The 15,836-nt window shown below is 38.3% G+C and overlaps 1 protein-coding gene across 2 annotated transcripts in view; it reads left to right on the forward strand.

Moving 5' to 3' along the window:
* The window catches only part of RB195_011320 (uncharacterized protein), a gene marked incomplete at both ends in the record, with an annotated part of 63,641 nt that overhangs the window by 37,062 nt on the left and 10,743 nt on the right, over positions 1–15,836 (forward strand). For both annotated transcript variants that reach the window (XM_064192679.1, XM_064192678.1), the window contains one exon: positions 11,165–11,267. In XM_064192679.1, the coding sequence (XP_064050260.1) occupies positions 11,165–11,267 (103 nt within the window). The remainder of the gene's footprint in view (positions 1–11,164; positions 11,268–15,836) is intronic.

Consider the following 15,836-nt stretch of genomic DNA (forward strand, 5'->3'; position numbering starts at 1 on the left):
AAAAATGAAATAAGTAAACAAATATGCCAAATATACATCAGAACTACGGTAACTGTTCTGCTCGGGGATTCTTACGACTTTTAATGATGTCATTCATGCATGATGTCATCTCAGTAATCCACGGAACTACTAAAATCTCAACGACATCGTTGAACGACTCCGCCAATGGACGAAACTGAGAGAATTGAAGTGCTTTCGAAGGAAAAATATAAAGTTATACCGTAGTAGTGAGTGAAAAGACTGTTTTAAAGTCTGAAATCGATTGCTGCTCAGAAAATTCCTAAATCCATCCATCTTCAAGCTGAACTCTCATCATCTCTTTTTGCGGATCCTCAACTTTTCTTGACAATTTTAAAACGGAACTCATCCATCTGCAATTTCCATTGGGCTCATGGCAGTGCCAGCTCCTGTGTTGCGTCTTTTTTCCGGACCACCACTGCTGCCTTTGCAAGATTCCTGTAATTCTTTGCGCTCAATTTCCGCAATGAAATTCTGAGTATCCTAGGAACTGAGGTCGAATCTTCAACGAGAAAAAAACGTTCTTTTCACGAGAAACTAATCATTGGAATGCATTTAATTGAAAAATCCACACTGCAGCACCCGTATGCATACAATGCTGACGATTTTCCGTTCAGGATAATTCTGGCTTTCGTGCCTAAGAGCTAATAGATCAGCACAGCTTTCAAAGGAATTTCTCGTGAATTTTCTTAGAACTTCTTTGCATTGAACTATGCTTGGCGTGCGGATCCGTGAAAATTTCCTTACCTGATATTGTTCCTTGCTAAGAATCTAACTTTCATCACTACGTTTCGTAACTTTATAACTTTTTTCTCTTTCTTCTGGTTAACTATTAGGAAAACAATTTGCAGAACAACAACACGAGATTTCATTCAAGAAAATGAAGAAATTTCAGTTCAGAACAATTCAGAAACAGAGACCTGCGGAAATTCTTATAGTTTTAGCGTATTTTATTTTTAATTAAATATAATGTATTACTTATTCATTGTTGATTGACATTATTGACTAGGAAACAGTGAAATTTCTTAAATTGTAAACCGATCATAAATGAAGGAAATCAATGTAGAATGAACATTTCTTGTGTTCTATTCGAAAGAAATGTGAAAGGGTCCCGAAAAGAACGTTCTTTGGCGTTGAACTTCACCGTAATCCTGGATCTCGACCAGATGACTTTGATGGATTTCCGCTATTCGTTTCATGAACGACGACTTCGATCGTGGCGATCTTGGCGCCCGTCATACATTTCAAAGATTTACTGTCATCTTTTGCATTGCAATACATTGCGAAAATGTGCCTAGCTGATTTTAAGATGAAAAGTGTATTCTCATTCTCGATGAGAAATGCATATCGTTTTGCATGAAGGGGAAAGAGATACGATTTCATTTTATAACGAATAAATCGGCATAGACGCTTCCTATCACAGGGTTTGCAAGGATTTTCAGAGAGAGGTTCATAGTGCAACTTTTTACTGATCCCTTCGGGTGTCCATCCATCTTTTGAACGACATTTTTAGCGAAAAATGTCTGATTTGTGCTTTGATCTTCGGACTTTTCTCTTTTCGGAGTGCAATTTGTGCATTTGAGGCAAGTTCGGATTTTCTGCACACGTTTTCACGACAATTTTCCAAATTACCATAGACTTGCTAAGTGCGAATCAGTCATTGAGCGCCACAAAGCTAAGGGGTACATAAATCTGAACCAAGACGTTGAGGGTCAGACTCTTCGGAGAAAAAATATGAACTGATTATTTTATTAGCTAAGAAATTTATGCAATTTGCAGTGAATCTGTTCAGAAACGTGAAATGGGTTAAACAAAGAACGGTTAAAAAGGTAAAATCAACATGAAATGACCTTTCGGTTCCTTTTCACAGTTTAGTAACATAATAACATGGTTTTTATCATCATATGATGTATATTGATGATAAATAAATAAAAGGCATCTAAAAAACAATAATAAGATGAAACGCATGCGTGCATCATTGATTTAGTGATAGTAAAATGATATATATGCGTATAATAGTGATTTAGCTATTCATTGTTATTATTGTTTATTTATTTGTTTGGGGTCCCTTCTTACAGCTTATAAGAACATATAAATATGAAGTAGAAATATATGCAAATTAAGGACATAAATAAGCAATAACAAATATATTTTGACGTTATTAGATGTAAATATGTAAATATTAATATAAATAGTAATTAGATGGCATCTACTGTAGTAATGCTGTACACCTTTTGTACGGTATTTGATCTCACCTTTTCCTCCCCTGTTGTCATTCGCTTGGAGACCAGAAGTCGTGGCCATTGGAATGACACCCGCTTCCTAGTAATAAATCTACTTTTTCAAGAATTAGCCGACTAAAGCTATCGTTCCTCAGTGACCTTGAGACTCAATTTAAGCATTACGGATGTTTTCCAACTGTAATTACACACATCTCCATTTGCTTTGACTAGTTCTGTCGAAGGACACCAGATAGGGGCTCTGTGTTTCTGGATTGGGACCCTTTTTTCCCCCGCTGGACGCAATCATTTAGCCGTCTAATTTTTGCTTCGATTTTCGAAAGAAGAGCAACATTTGGCATGGAATTCGGGGATCTGACAGTTCTGTTGTGGTTTTACAGCGTTAAAACGTTTTAATATTATTTCTTATTATAGTTATTTATTATCATTCTCTTATTATTCATTTATTTACTTATTTGCTTATTTATGGCATGCCAAATTATGTTGCAATAAGAAATTCAAAACAAATCGAAAAAATACACGGTGACAAGAAAGAAAAAAGAATACAATGAGCAAGGATCAGTACTGTGTAAGTGTATTACAATTATATTAAATATTTTCAGTACCCTTACTATGTTTATCCAGGATCCTTCGTCATCTCTACTAAAAATTCTCTTGGTTGATAATATTTGTCAACTGACGTTAATAGCCGCTTAAACAGCAGTGAATCATGTGCTCCGCAACTAGGTGTCAATTTTCCACGCTTGGACACTTTCCCTAGAGAACAAATACACAGGACGTACACATTCCCAAAATTTCCAAAAAAAAAACCCAAAAAGGGAAATTCATCAAATTTTATTCCGGATAAAGTGAGTAGGAGGTCCATACTCTAGAAAAGAGTTTCAAAAATTTGTCGAGAATTCTTTAAAAACGATTTTCCCTGAATTTTCCATCCATGATAATGCTGCTACTACTATTATTTATTTCTTTACCTCTAGCCTTGTGTTTTATAAATGTTTTGCAGAATTGTTGGATATGATCGTTTCCGGTGCGTACTACTTCCAGGAAACCGATTATTTCTTAGCATTTACATTCAGAAGCTTCATTCAAACATATTCACTAGCCTCTGCCTCCTTTTTTATCAATATTTCATTTCATTTTAATACCTTAGTCTTATATTTTCGGAATAATTTGGCAGTAATCCAACATTTCTTTATCGAGCAGCGTTTAAACTTGGTTTGGTTTTGTTCTTACTCGAGTATTTTTTCCCCAAAAGCCACTTATTTCTTCTTTTTATCTTTTCTCATCCAATTTTCTTCATGGCTTCGAATTTTTTTTTTCGAGAAACTTAAGATCTTTAGATCACCACAAAAAGAGCAAAAACGTGAAAAAATTTCAAAATTCCGAAATTTCCCTTTAAAAACTTCAAAGTTCAAAGTCACATCACTTTTCTATCTGTCCACCAAGTCGTGAGCAAGAATAATTAACTCTTCCGCTTCTATTCATTTTCCGAGCATCAATGCAACTCATTTCACATCGATGCTTTTTATTTTTTTCTCTTTTCTTTGCTTCTCTGCTTTTTTTCTCTCTATATTTCGTCACCTACTGAAACATCGTTTAAGTGCTTCTGCTATCACCATTTCTCTTTTCTTATCCCATTTATCCTGACAGGGTCTGCTAGAGTCATTAATCATTCGGATGACTTTCGAAATGCTTTTCGCCCACTTTCATTGTTTTCCTACCACCACCTATCTTTTTTTCTTTGTGCACTTCTTTTTGCTGTTTTTCTCTTTTTTCCGCAATCTTTGTAAATGAGGAAAAGCTACGAGAGATAGGAGATAGAGATGGACAAGAGAATTTCTGACTTAAAATCTCGGAGAATGACGAGAGGAAGAGAGGATCGAATTGTTCTGGATGGTTTTAAAGTGTTTTTCTGGGAATCTTTGTGTACTGTGAAGGATTTTGGAAGCGATTGTTCTTTGGTTCACCTGGCTAACAATCAATTAGACGTGGTTCACATGACGCATCCATGGTAGAGGGCACGTAGCAATGTATTAATAGCTGGGAAAAGAGCAATATTTCACCACGAACAGCTCCAGAAACTCGAGAACTATCGGAATTTCCGAAGAACTTCCTTCCTCTTTTTCTTTTTTCTCCTTCCGATTAGGCCTTCACGTGATTTCAACTATGTTCCGTGCTGCCGAATCATATTAGTCGATTAGTATGTTGGGAGAAAAAAAAACTCCATTCTGAACTTGTGTTAGGAATTCGGCGAATTTTCGACAAATTCCCGATGATTTGTTTTTCCTGGATCGCAAAAAAACTAACCGAGACTCACTGTTTTCGTGATGATCGCAGCTAAAAAAAGGTCAGCGCGATTTTTATTACTATTATTAGGATCTGGTTTAGCTTCAAATGAATCGTAGTCGTTCACGGATCGCTCTTGACTTTGTACGATTGCGATTAAGTGCGGAATCGCTGCGACCTCCTTCACTCGATCGCTTCACTCTTTCGCCACCACTCCACCTCATTTCGTCTGTTTCCGAGGATCGCGCGAGGTCTCCATGGAAGCAAACATAAGTATTTTCCAGCAGGAATTCCCGATTCTTGCGGAAGGAAATGTTTTCTAGACTTTGAACACTCTGAAAGTGGAACTCATACGACTCCTCGATCACAATTAACATTGACAGGCACATCCAAATTGGCGGCAAAAAAAAAAACACAGAAAATTGTCTGACACCATCGAAGCACGTCTTAGACCAAAAGACGAAAAATTTAAAAAATGATAAACTTCAGCGTCTAAACTGACATGAACCAGAATGGTTAGAGGTGAAATATTCAAAGTTTTGTCTATTTTTTTGTGCTAACAAAATCAGGTACAAATCTCACTCCTGTTCTTAATCAACATCCTGGATAACTCTAGATCAAGCGACGCTTTTCATTTATTTTTTTTCCTTTTTTTTTCCTTTTTTTCACTTTTTCACGTCACTGCTAAACGTTAGAAGCGCATAGGAAACAAATAATTGTCTATTCATTATTCATCATCAATTTTCATTCATTACTCTTTTTTCACTAATTTTACCTTTCCTTAGAGTAAATGCAATGAATTGTTTGAGGAATAGCACTTGAGTAGTAAGAAAATCTGAAAATTCCGAATTTGAGCCGATTTTAGTTTCTCAGAGAAATTGATTGCATTTTTAAAAACGAGTGCATTTATTTTTTTTGATGATACATTCAAAAAAATCATTCATTGTAGATTACATGAGTCTACTTCATCGGCAAAAACCTTTGGGTCAATTCCATTTGAAAATTATTCCTTCGTGAACTTGAGCCAGTGTCGGTAGAGCCGAACATCTATCACGATTTTTTTTCGTTCTCTTCGTCACAATCCATGGAATAAAAGAAAGTTGAGACATTTTCCGGCTTCAAGTTCCAAACAGAAGAAATTTTTCATGCCCGTCCATAGAAAAACGAGGTACTCGAACGAATCAAACGCTCAGTTTACGACGGCAACTGCAAATTGTCTACATGATCTCAGTTCGCCTTGTAATTGTGTAGAATAAATAAAAATTCAGGGAAATATTTTTCAGACTGATCCTCCTTGATCGGAGGATTCTTCCCTGTTGATGTTGTTGAGGATCCCTGTTAATGACGTTTTTCGTTTAGAAATGTCGTAATTTGAAAGACCTTGGCAGATTATCGTGACAGCTCTGCTTAGCCAGTTTTTAATTCGTCGATTTTTTCTTGTGAAAAAAAACTGTGAAACTCTTTATAAACTTTCTCCAAGTTTATAAAGAGTTTCACAGTTTCTTCTCTCTTTCAAGAAGACGACTTCTTCCTTCATCTTCATTCCATCAAATCAATTTTCATTTTTATTTTCTCTTTTATTTTACCATTCTTTGTAGGTTGCGTCCAATAATACCAAGTAAATTGGTATTATCCTACAAAGCCTTGGACGCAACCAACAAAGAATGGTAAAATTACAAGATTCAGCAGGTTTAGATTTGGAAGAAAAAAACACGGAAAAATTGAAAAATAATCTTGTCACTATGAAAAAAGGATCGAGGTTTTATCGACTCCCATGAACATTTCTTCCCATGTACAGTATTCCCCTGTTCTTACGATAACATTACTTAGGTTTCAAAGGAGTTTTTAGTAAATAACTGGTTTGGTCCATGCCGCATAACTCGAATCCTGTCTGTAGCGTGTTTCTAGTTTACATTATAATGAATCATAGATAGATTAAACCATTGGCTTAACAACATTCTGCTACACACAGCTATCCAGTAAGTACTCGTGGAAAACCATTTCTCCACCCATTGCAGACAAACGACTGCAGAAACCATCAAATCACTGACCGCACCGTTGCATGGCGGCGTCGTCATCGCCGACAAAATGCATCTAAGTGCTATGGTGGCATAGGAAACCGGGTTCGGGGTCGGACGGTCGGACGGACGGACGCAAGGACGGACCGACGGGCCGACGGGGGTGGGAGAGGTGGTAGAGGCTGGAATCGGCCGCCGGGGCACGCCCTCAACACGCGACTATTGGCGCTTCTTCTTTGGACCACGGAGCACACCGTAAAGGTCCTGTTAACGTTACTTCCATTATACATTACGCTGATCCTGGGGATTCCCATCCTTCCCTTCGCGGTGCCTGACCTTCTTCGATCGCGCAGATGACACGAAAAAGCTCTAAACTCATTTTATTACAATCAGAAAAAAGTTGAGGAGCTTTTTTGGAGTTATCTTCCAGGACCAGCCTCTGTTCATTTCTCATAGCGACCTCTCTTCCCCCAGTCGAACAGTGTGGGCTCACAAATTGTTCGCAACTCGCTCTCCCTCCCCCCCTTCTTTTTGCTCGTTCCTTTTTAAGAACGCTCGCTCTCACATTTGCTGTTATTCGTCTATTCTCCGGTGACGATGATGGCGCATACTCTGGATGCTTTGTTAGCAATCAACGGAACTGGTATCAATACGTAAGTGGTGGTGGGCACGTGAGCGTATCGATGTGGCATCGGATGTAGCGGTTTAATGAAAATAGCTGGTGGTAGGATTTTTTTTGTGCTACGAATAACTTTGATGCCATTAATATTTATTAAATCTACTTCATCTGTCTACTACTTCGATTCACTTCCTTTCACCTGGATTGGACTTTCCATCATTCATTTATGTGAATTTCAAGAGCCACATTGTTATTTGTAAATATGGAGAGATACAGAGAAAAATAAACAAATAAATCTACTCTATTAATAACTACTTATAACAAACAAATAAATCTTCCCAACCGTGTATCTGGTCCCTTTAAAATAAACAAAACTAGTTTCTGGTTAATTTTAAAAAATGGATAATTATAGTAAGTTATAAGTACATCATGAACACTTATTTCACAATCGCATACAAACAGAAAATGTAAAATTTGAAAACGAGGACCAGACTGGGCCAGAAAACAAAAAAACCTTGGGGGATTTCGTAATCGATCCCGCCTCTCGAAAAATTTCCAGAATCCAGAAAAGCATTGCTCTACTTCTTTCATAATTTTTTCCCCACGCGTCATTTCGTTGGGTACAAACTTGCAACGTGTCCAGCACGCTTCCATTGTTCTTTCTCCTAGTGCTTCCTTCGTAAAATCACCAGAAAACGTAGAAACCGAGAAGAGAGAAAAAAGCAAGAAAACTTTTTTTATTCGTTTTTTTTCTCATTGGCTGCCTCTTTTCCTTTTTTCCTCCAAAAAAAAAATTGTTGGTCGCTCGTAGATCGTTGTGAATTTTGATACGGATCTCCTAACGGGTAGCGTACAGGTTGTCGCACTGCTCAAAAAAAAATCAGTAAAATCCAACGATCAGTTTCAATGATTCGAATATTTTTGTGAACAGTTTCTTTCTGACTTGAGTTTCGTAATTAATAAAATAACTGTTTCGTGGAAGTTGCAAAAAATAGAAAAAATTACTCTTTCGGCCTCTCTTTCCTTTTTCTTTCTCGTTTTAAGGAATAGACCCAGACTAGTCTTATTTTACAGAACTGTAGCGAATCCTTGTTATTCGAAATTTTTTACGAAGGCGTCATCTATTCAATTATTCGTTTATTTATTCACATACATTAATGTTGGGCCAGAATGAACGCAAAAAAGACAGCTACGAAAAGAAGTGCATCTATGAAAACCCCCCGTAAATCAGTTTCAAATCAACCATCAGACAAACTCGTTTTTCCTCTTCATTGAAGTTTTTCCAGAGATTTCTATGAAAGAATGTAAACTTTCCTGCTCCGATTTCTTCTTTAACACTAGACTAAGCACGTTGTTGAAACAAATTATAAGATCAGCTGAATGTCAACAATGAATGTCAAGGCTGAACGCTCAAAAGAATAATTATCCGGTGATTATTCGTAAATTGTCGTGTTTTTTCATCCAAGTCTACCCTGTATTTTAAATTTCAGCGAAACGGATTAGACGCGAACAAAACCTATTGCCGCACTAAGCATTAAGGATCGTTGAGCTGAGCTTAAATGTGCGATTACCAGCTACTAGCGGCGCTAAAGTACAATCTTGTTCTGCGACACAAAACCGGAAATCCCCGGGAGAGCTGGAAAATCCTTGATGTCCATTGATTTGCTTTGAATTTTTACGAAATTGTTTGAGTGGGTGGTTTTTTTCTCTTTGGAGAATAGGAGCTGCTTTCAGATCGGATTTGTGTTTACACTTCTCGTAGTCGTAGTCGTAGTCGTCTTCGTACTAATCATCTACCGGGATTCGTTGTAGATCTCGATTTTCAGCACTGCGCTAATTCGCATTTATCCTGGAAAATTTCCCGGCGCTCCTGGGATTTTTTGTTGTGTTGTGGAAGTACTGGTTCTCAACAATTTTATGGATGTCTCCTAGGAATTGGAGCCATTTCACAGCTTCTCAGCAACATTGAATAGAGAAATTTCCTCGGCAAAGCAACTGCATTTCCGCTACAAAATGTTTTCTGTTGCGACGCGTACTTGGCACTTTATGTTTGTGAACGGAGGTGTGGCCTATGGGGAGTCAGTCAGTCAGCGAGGCGCAGTCAGTCGTCAGTTGAGTTAAGCATAACATCGATCGAACAACACCAGTAAAAGTGTTCGGCCGGAAACGCTTCACTTCCTTATTTGTGTCGCTCGGTTTTCTTCCGTCGTTCATAGTTCCACCATTTATTTATACGATTCCATGCATTTCTTTATTTTGTGCTGTTCGAAAAGCAAAAAAAAAGTCGTATCGTCAACATTTCATCCGGAAATGTTAGCTACTGCTTCATTCACTTGCTTTTTGATCACTTTATAGCTGGTTGGAGTCACATTTTAAAAACTTCACACCTCATTCCATTATTTGGTCATATCATCATCTCCATTTCGTAGATCTTCCCTGAATTTCCTGAATTTTCTAGAATGTTGATTATTTCTTCATTTAGCAACAACGTATTTTAAAGGAATCTCGGAGTGCAGCGCCGTTGAACAAGCACCATATTATTCCTGAAAAAACGAGAAAGAGATACTGTACTCATACTGTACTCAGTGGAACAATGAATTGTTTCGAGTGATGTTTCCATGACTTTTAATGACGTCATTGTCCCCCATAGGGTCTCATTTGTTTCCCTGCCTGTCTAAGTAGAGATTTTTCTCTCACTCATTCGAACAAAATCCAGCAAATTGCAGTGTTTTTTTCGTGGATAATCCTAAGCCGTTTCTGTAGTTGGTTTTTGTTTTTGACAATTGAACTTTTGTGGTGGTTGAAACCTTCTCTTCTTTGCTCAGGAAGATTTCGAATCCTTTAATAAAACACGAAATAATTATTTTAGCGTGGAAATGCTGGAAAAGACTTTGAATTAGGGAGAGTTTAGTTTTTTATGAACAATATTGCGAAAAAGATTCTCTTTTAACGATATTTTCCGTTTTTTTTTCCGACTTAATGGATCATCTTAGTAAATATCTGCTAACACTTCCAATTTCATCTATTAATTCAAGTGGCCATTGGGAAATTTTTCTCATTAAATTCCTTTTTTGTTCCGTTATTTCTTCATTAAAATTTTCATGAGAACTGAATTTTCAGTAAGTCATCCTTTTCACACTAAAGGTTGGGACACTTAGGGTCTTGGCCCTAATCGAGTAAAATGGTGTCCACTATCGAAAGTTTATGAAAGCTCATCAAATATTCCGGAAATAAGAGGAGGTTTCACTTGAAACCGAAATTTTTCACAAACCACCGAGATGTTTTTTTTTCGTTCACTTCGCCGAATTGACCTTCCTCCATCGACATTCCCATGCCAAAAACATTTAAAAACTCGAATACCAAACATAGCGATTTCCCTTCGCTGGCAGTTCTTTTCGGGAAGCTGTTTTTGCGAGGATCGGCACTCTCGCCTCGTCTCTCGCACGAGTCCCATCATGCTGCCCTTTGCCTTTCCCTCTCCCCATTCTTCCCCACATCCCCCCGTCAGTTCGCCTTATTCTGTTTCCACTCTTTTTTGATCGTCCGGTCCGAGCGAGTGTCTGTGTGTGTGTTTGTATGTGTGCAATGCTGTCCGGTTCGCGCAACGTCAACGATCCGGAATTCCTCGCTACTGTATCGCATGCTGTCGATCACTATCCGCTGCGCTTGACCGTCGGATCAAAATAGAATTTTCGCGAACAAATTCTCCAGAAGAAGTTTTCCATGAAACTTTCGAGTAGGCGCCTTGTTTGTTTAGCTGGGCCACGTCGTCTATATTTAGTTTTCTCCTCTTCAAACAGCTGTGAGTTCCAATGGGAATTTCATAGAGTTTGGGCAAAAAGAAAAAATTACTACGATCCAGAAACGAAGAGCAGATCATGCGCTCATTCCCCAAAGTATTTTCTTCGAACGTCATTTTGTTGCGCAAGAAAAATCTTAAGAAGATAATTAGTTCCAGCGTACCTACATTACTTTTTTTGCAGTGAATCTTCGGCGCCATCTCTACGACGACGACCTCGAGAAACGACTTTTGGTGTATCCGAGGACGATACGTCGGAGGAACGTAACTGGACACCTGCCATGCAAGTACGAGTTTTCCAGTTCTATTATCTAACGAGTAAAGATAACAGAATGGCAATGTTTGCTTCAAACAATGGAAAGGCAGTGAAGAACTTCAAAAAATTTGTCTGCTGTCGAAGGAACAAAAGTTCTTCAAAAGATGTTTTCATATCCACGATTCTAGGAAAATGTCGTTGATTGTTCTCCTTTTTATCGGATTTTCTCATCAATATAGAAGTCTTTTAGATTACTTTATCTTTTAGATTCTCTTAGATTATTTAGATAAAAAAAAGATTTTACTTCCTATTTCTATTTGTTAAAAAATTGTGAAAGAAAATGCTTCAAAAAAATGATCTCAGTATATCCGAGGATTTGCTCCCTGATTTCCTAAAATTATCATCTTCAGCAAATATCTTGTAACATGATAAACGCTCATTACTTTTTCCCGCTTCAAAAGTTTTTTCTGGGAATTGCGTGCAGCCATTTCCATTTTTTTCATGACCAAGCTTTCTGCTTAACCATTTGCAGCATTCGGAATTAGTCTATGGTTTTTTACTCGGCTGAAAAACTCAGCAACTCCGAGAATATGCGCTCCGTTCCGAGTGCTAAGGGATTCCAGGAAATGTTGCACATAAGATTTCCTTAGAAGCTTTGCAAACGTTGCGTGTTCTTGGAAAATGAGGCTTCATTCACTGCTGCTATGGAGACCGCAAATGAATCCATACGCAACGGAGCAGAAAGCGATGGAAATTTTTTTCCTTAACTTGAAATAGAAAACGATTTGTGGATAGTTTCACCCATCAAATATTTGTGTGTATTTTCACACCTACAGTACCACTACAACGTCTTATACACATTCATTCATTCATTGCTATCGTTTCTCTTTGCGTGTGGTGTGGTGTCTGTTCGAATGTTGACGATGATGTTTACGTAAACATAGCATCCAAACACATTATACCTTCTTAATGCAGAAATCAGCCAGCAGCAAGAAGCAAACAACCCATCATCAAAAACGTTTTCTATCGCTTATTACGAAAACGATGCTAAATTAGGGTCACTATAAAAGCCATTCCATTAGTCTCGAGGTCGGAAAGATGCATTGATGTGCACCGGTGAATCATCACGATGCAAATCGTCGTTAGAAAGCCATTTATGCATGGAGGGAGCAAATTGTGACAATATATGGAACAATGTTAGGAGCAAATGAAACGCGCCGTGTCATTTCGGATGAAGAGGGGAGCGCTTCGTAGCAGGAAAAAGGAAAAATGCTACTATTATTCAAAAATCACCATCTTTTTTCACAGTAACCACTACCGTATCTAGAATTTTACTACTACTATTATTAGGCGGTTGTTGTGTTACAATTTTATCCGTACGGTTTGAACCTGGTAAATCTTCTCGTAATTACTTTTGCTTGTCTTTCTTTCTAAGATCTCGGACGGACAGTTATTGGGGATTCCACCAGAAAAATACTATTTTGAGTAGTGATTTTGGGGAAATTAGGAATTGTTTGAGTTGGTGGGAACGAAAAAGTTCACTAAAAGAACGTTTAGGTTTCCCCGAGACCTTTTTCTTCCCGGATCCAGACTATAAGTACCAACATGTCCAGCTTCGTCGTCTCTAGTGTCTTTTAGCACATTCCTCACATCCTTGCATCGTTACTGGCACGGTCTCATCCAGACGCATACGTATCCATTGGTGCGCAATTCTCTTTTCCCCACCTGCACCTCAAACGCGAAGGTAATTGAGGGGAAATATGTGTATTGGGTTTTTTTTTGTTGTTCCAAAGTCAATTGGTTAAAATTCCCCAATTCTTTGTTTTAAAGCTTCCAAAATATGGAGATCATCACCTTAACATCATCCCTATTCGTTTCATTTCCTTCCTCTTTTTGGGTCCGCCACACGGAAATCATACTCATTCACCAATTTCAAAATACTAAAAATATTTCCGAAAAAATTCGTCTATGGCCGCTGTGCTTCCAATGACCATTCATATGCGCCTTATGATCAGTGTATATAATGAACTAACCACATAAACTAGTTATTTCCGGTGTTCTAGTCGTTTCCGTCATTTTTTCCTATTTTTGAAGAATTTCTTATGTCTTCCCGGAATTCATCGACGTCCTACGTTTGTTACCACAGCACCGTACTGGTCGTCACCCTAAAAGCGGAGATCCCTCCATGCTCTGATTTCCTCCTATCACATCTCTTTGTGAGAAGAAAGAGCAAAAGGGAAGCATTTTTTATCCTCGTATGTCCTTCCTGAATCCTATGGAATGTTGTCGAAGTGCTGTATTTATCATTGGAGGTTACGATTACTGTTCTTCTATGTAGTAATTACATTAAATTGCCAGTATTACCGTAAAGAAGTCAAGTAATCGGTAGATCGTCCTTTTTTCTTCACGCCTTAACGTAAAGGTCCACCATCCAATTCGCATCTGATCTGACTTTCTCATTGTTGTCGATAGTCAAATTTAAGTTGCAATCTCCATGCCAAGATTCGAGGAAGGTCGAACTTTCGCATTTTTCAATGTTCTCGGTGCTCCGATCGAATGTTTTCTGATCCACTAAGCTTCTCCTCCACTTTTCTCTCTTTCAGCTCAGCTTCTTTCTCTCCTTCAGCTCAGCTCATCTCATAATCATGGATTCGTTTCCTTTTTCCTTATGCCCTTGACTCTGTCGACTCTGGTTTTCTCACGCTCATCTCCGAGTTTTCTCTTCTCACTCACCGAGAATTTCTCGAGCACTTTTCTCCTGCTCGACTGGTGTGCTGGGGCTCCTTGTCGCCGCGCTGCCTCTTCGAGGACGACCGCTCACTGCGCACTCCTCCTGCCTTTTCGCCGTCGTCCTGTGTGTGTGCGAGCGAGTGCGCGACAGGACGGACAGCCATGGATTAGTGGACGGATTTCGTTACAATCTGTGCTGGCAGTTTGCTGCAATTTTTCGAGTCGACTGCATCGCCGTGGAGTGTCGTCCAAATGTCTGCCTATTAACCTGTAGTCATCTGAAATAGAATGTCTCAATTCTCTATGAATCGTACGCAAAGAAAGATTGATATAGCGGCTGCTATCAAGCTATTCGAGAATAAGGTAATCGTTCAACATTTTTTTCGCCGTTTCCTCCGTTTATTCTGCTCTTTTTATTCCTATCCAAGTTCCATTACTGCATCACAGTACTGTACTATCGGTGTTGGTTAAATGTTGGTCCTGTTCTGGTTTTCGGGAGCTCTTACGCTGCTCCTGCCGGTATCGCATTACGGCTCATTTACCCTCGCTGAATCCCCTCAATCCGCTATATTTTTCCGTTCGCAAATCGAAAACGAATCGAAGTCACTTAGTGCGTTGAGTTGAGCTGGTGCTGCTGCTGCTGCACTGTTTGCACAGTGATGTTTGCTGGCCGTCGTTCGTTTCAGGAAGGTGTCAAAGCGGACTATTACAGTCAGCTCAGCTTACATGCTCATTGATTTTCGAAGTTCATCGAACTGAAATCGTCCATCACGTGCAATTTCGTTCTCAAATTTCACTGCTTCCAAGGGAACTTATCGAGTTTGTGGTAAATTTGTTCTGAAAACCACTTGAGAGCATGGTGGATCAATCCGAACTAACCAAAAAATTCTCTAAATTCCGTTTAGTATGAACGTTGGCGCTCTGCCGTGTTAATGGGACCCTACAGGTAGTCCACTAAAAACATGTTGTTGCACTTAAAACTCCTCGTTTTTTTTAAATAAATTTTCTTTATACTGTGTAGGTGTCTGAAAAGGAAATTTTGCATGAATTCTTGCGGATAAAAATCTGAACAGTGAACAGGAAACGAAAAGAACATTTCAAAAACTAAAGGCTAATGAAAATACCATGTATTTAGGTTCATAAAGCTTACCATAGCGTTTTTTATATTCATTGCGCATCAATTTCGTTATGTTTGATTTTGTAACGTATATTAGCTGTAAGGTGTCCTTCCATTGGTGGTCAAAAAATCCAAGTGATGAGGAGCTTACCGTCGGCAGCTACAGATATAACCTGATCAACACGCATCAAGGAATTTAGCCAGGATAAACGAGATAACTCACTCACATCTGAGGGTAAATTTAAGAAAGAAATTACTAAGGAAAAAGAAATGGAAGAAAATTTCTGAGTACGACTTGCTTAGCGGATATCAAGCCTGATCAAATCACCATACGAACGTTTTTTTTTCATTTTTCATTTTTTTCATTTTCAGTTTATTTCATTATTTTTCTATTATTTTGATTTTGTCATTGCTTGTATTTGCAGCCTCTTGTAGCCTGCTTTTCCTCGTGTGGTTTCGAAAAACAATTAAGCAGCGAAATCTCGTGGTGTTCAAAAAAAGTGCATAAAAACTCTTGACACCCTATCAAAATCATATTTGAGATTATCCTCGTTTTTTTCTAAGGATTTTTTTCTCTGAAGGAAAAAACGCGGAACTGGAAACGATCAATTAAGTGATTTTGCTACCAGCGCATCGTTTACATAACATATGTCCACAATATCATTTTTTCTATGTTATTGATGGCGTAAACTATGAAATTCACAATATTTCTTCATGCAATATTTTTGAAATTTTGAATTTTCTGGATTTTGT

The sequence above is a fragment of the Necator americanus genome, chromosome III (genome assembly GCF_031761385.1).
Source record: "Necator americanus strain Aroian chromosome III, whole genome shotgun sequence".
Lineage (NCBI taxonomy): Eukaryota > Metazoa > Nematoda > Chromadorea > Rhabditida > Ancylostomatidae > Necator > Necator americanus.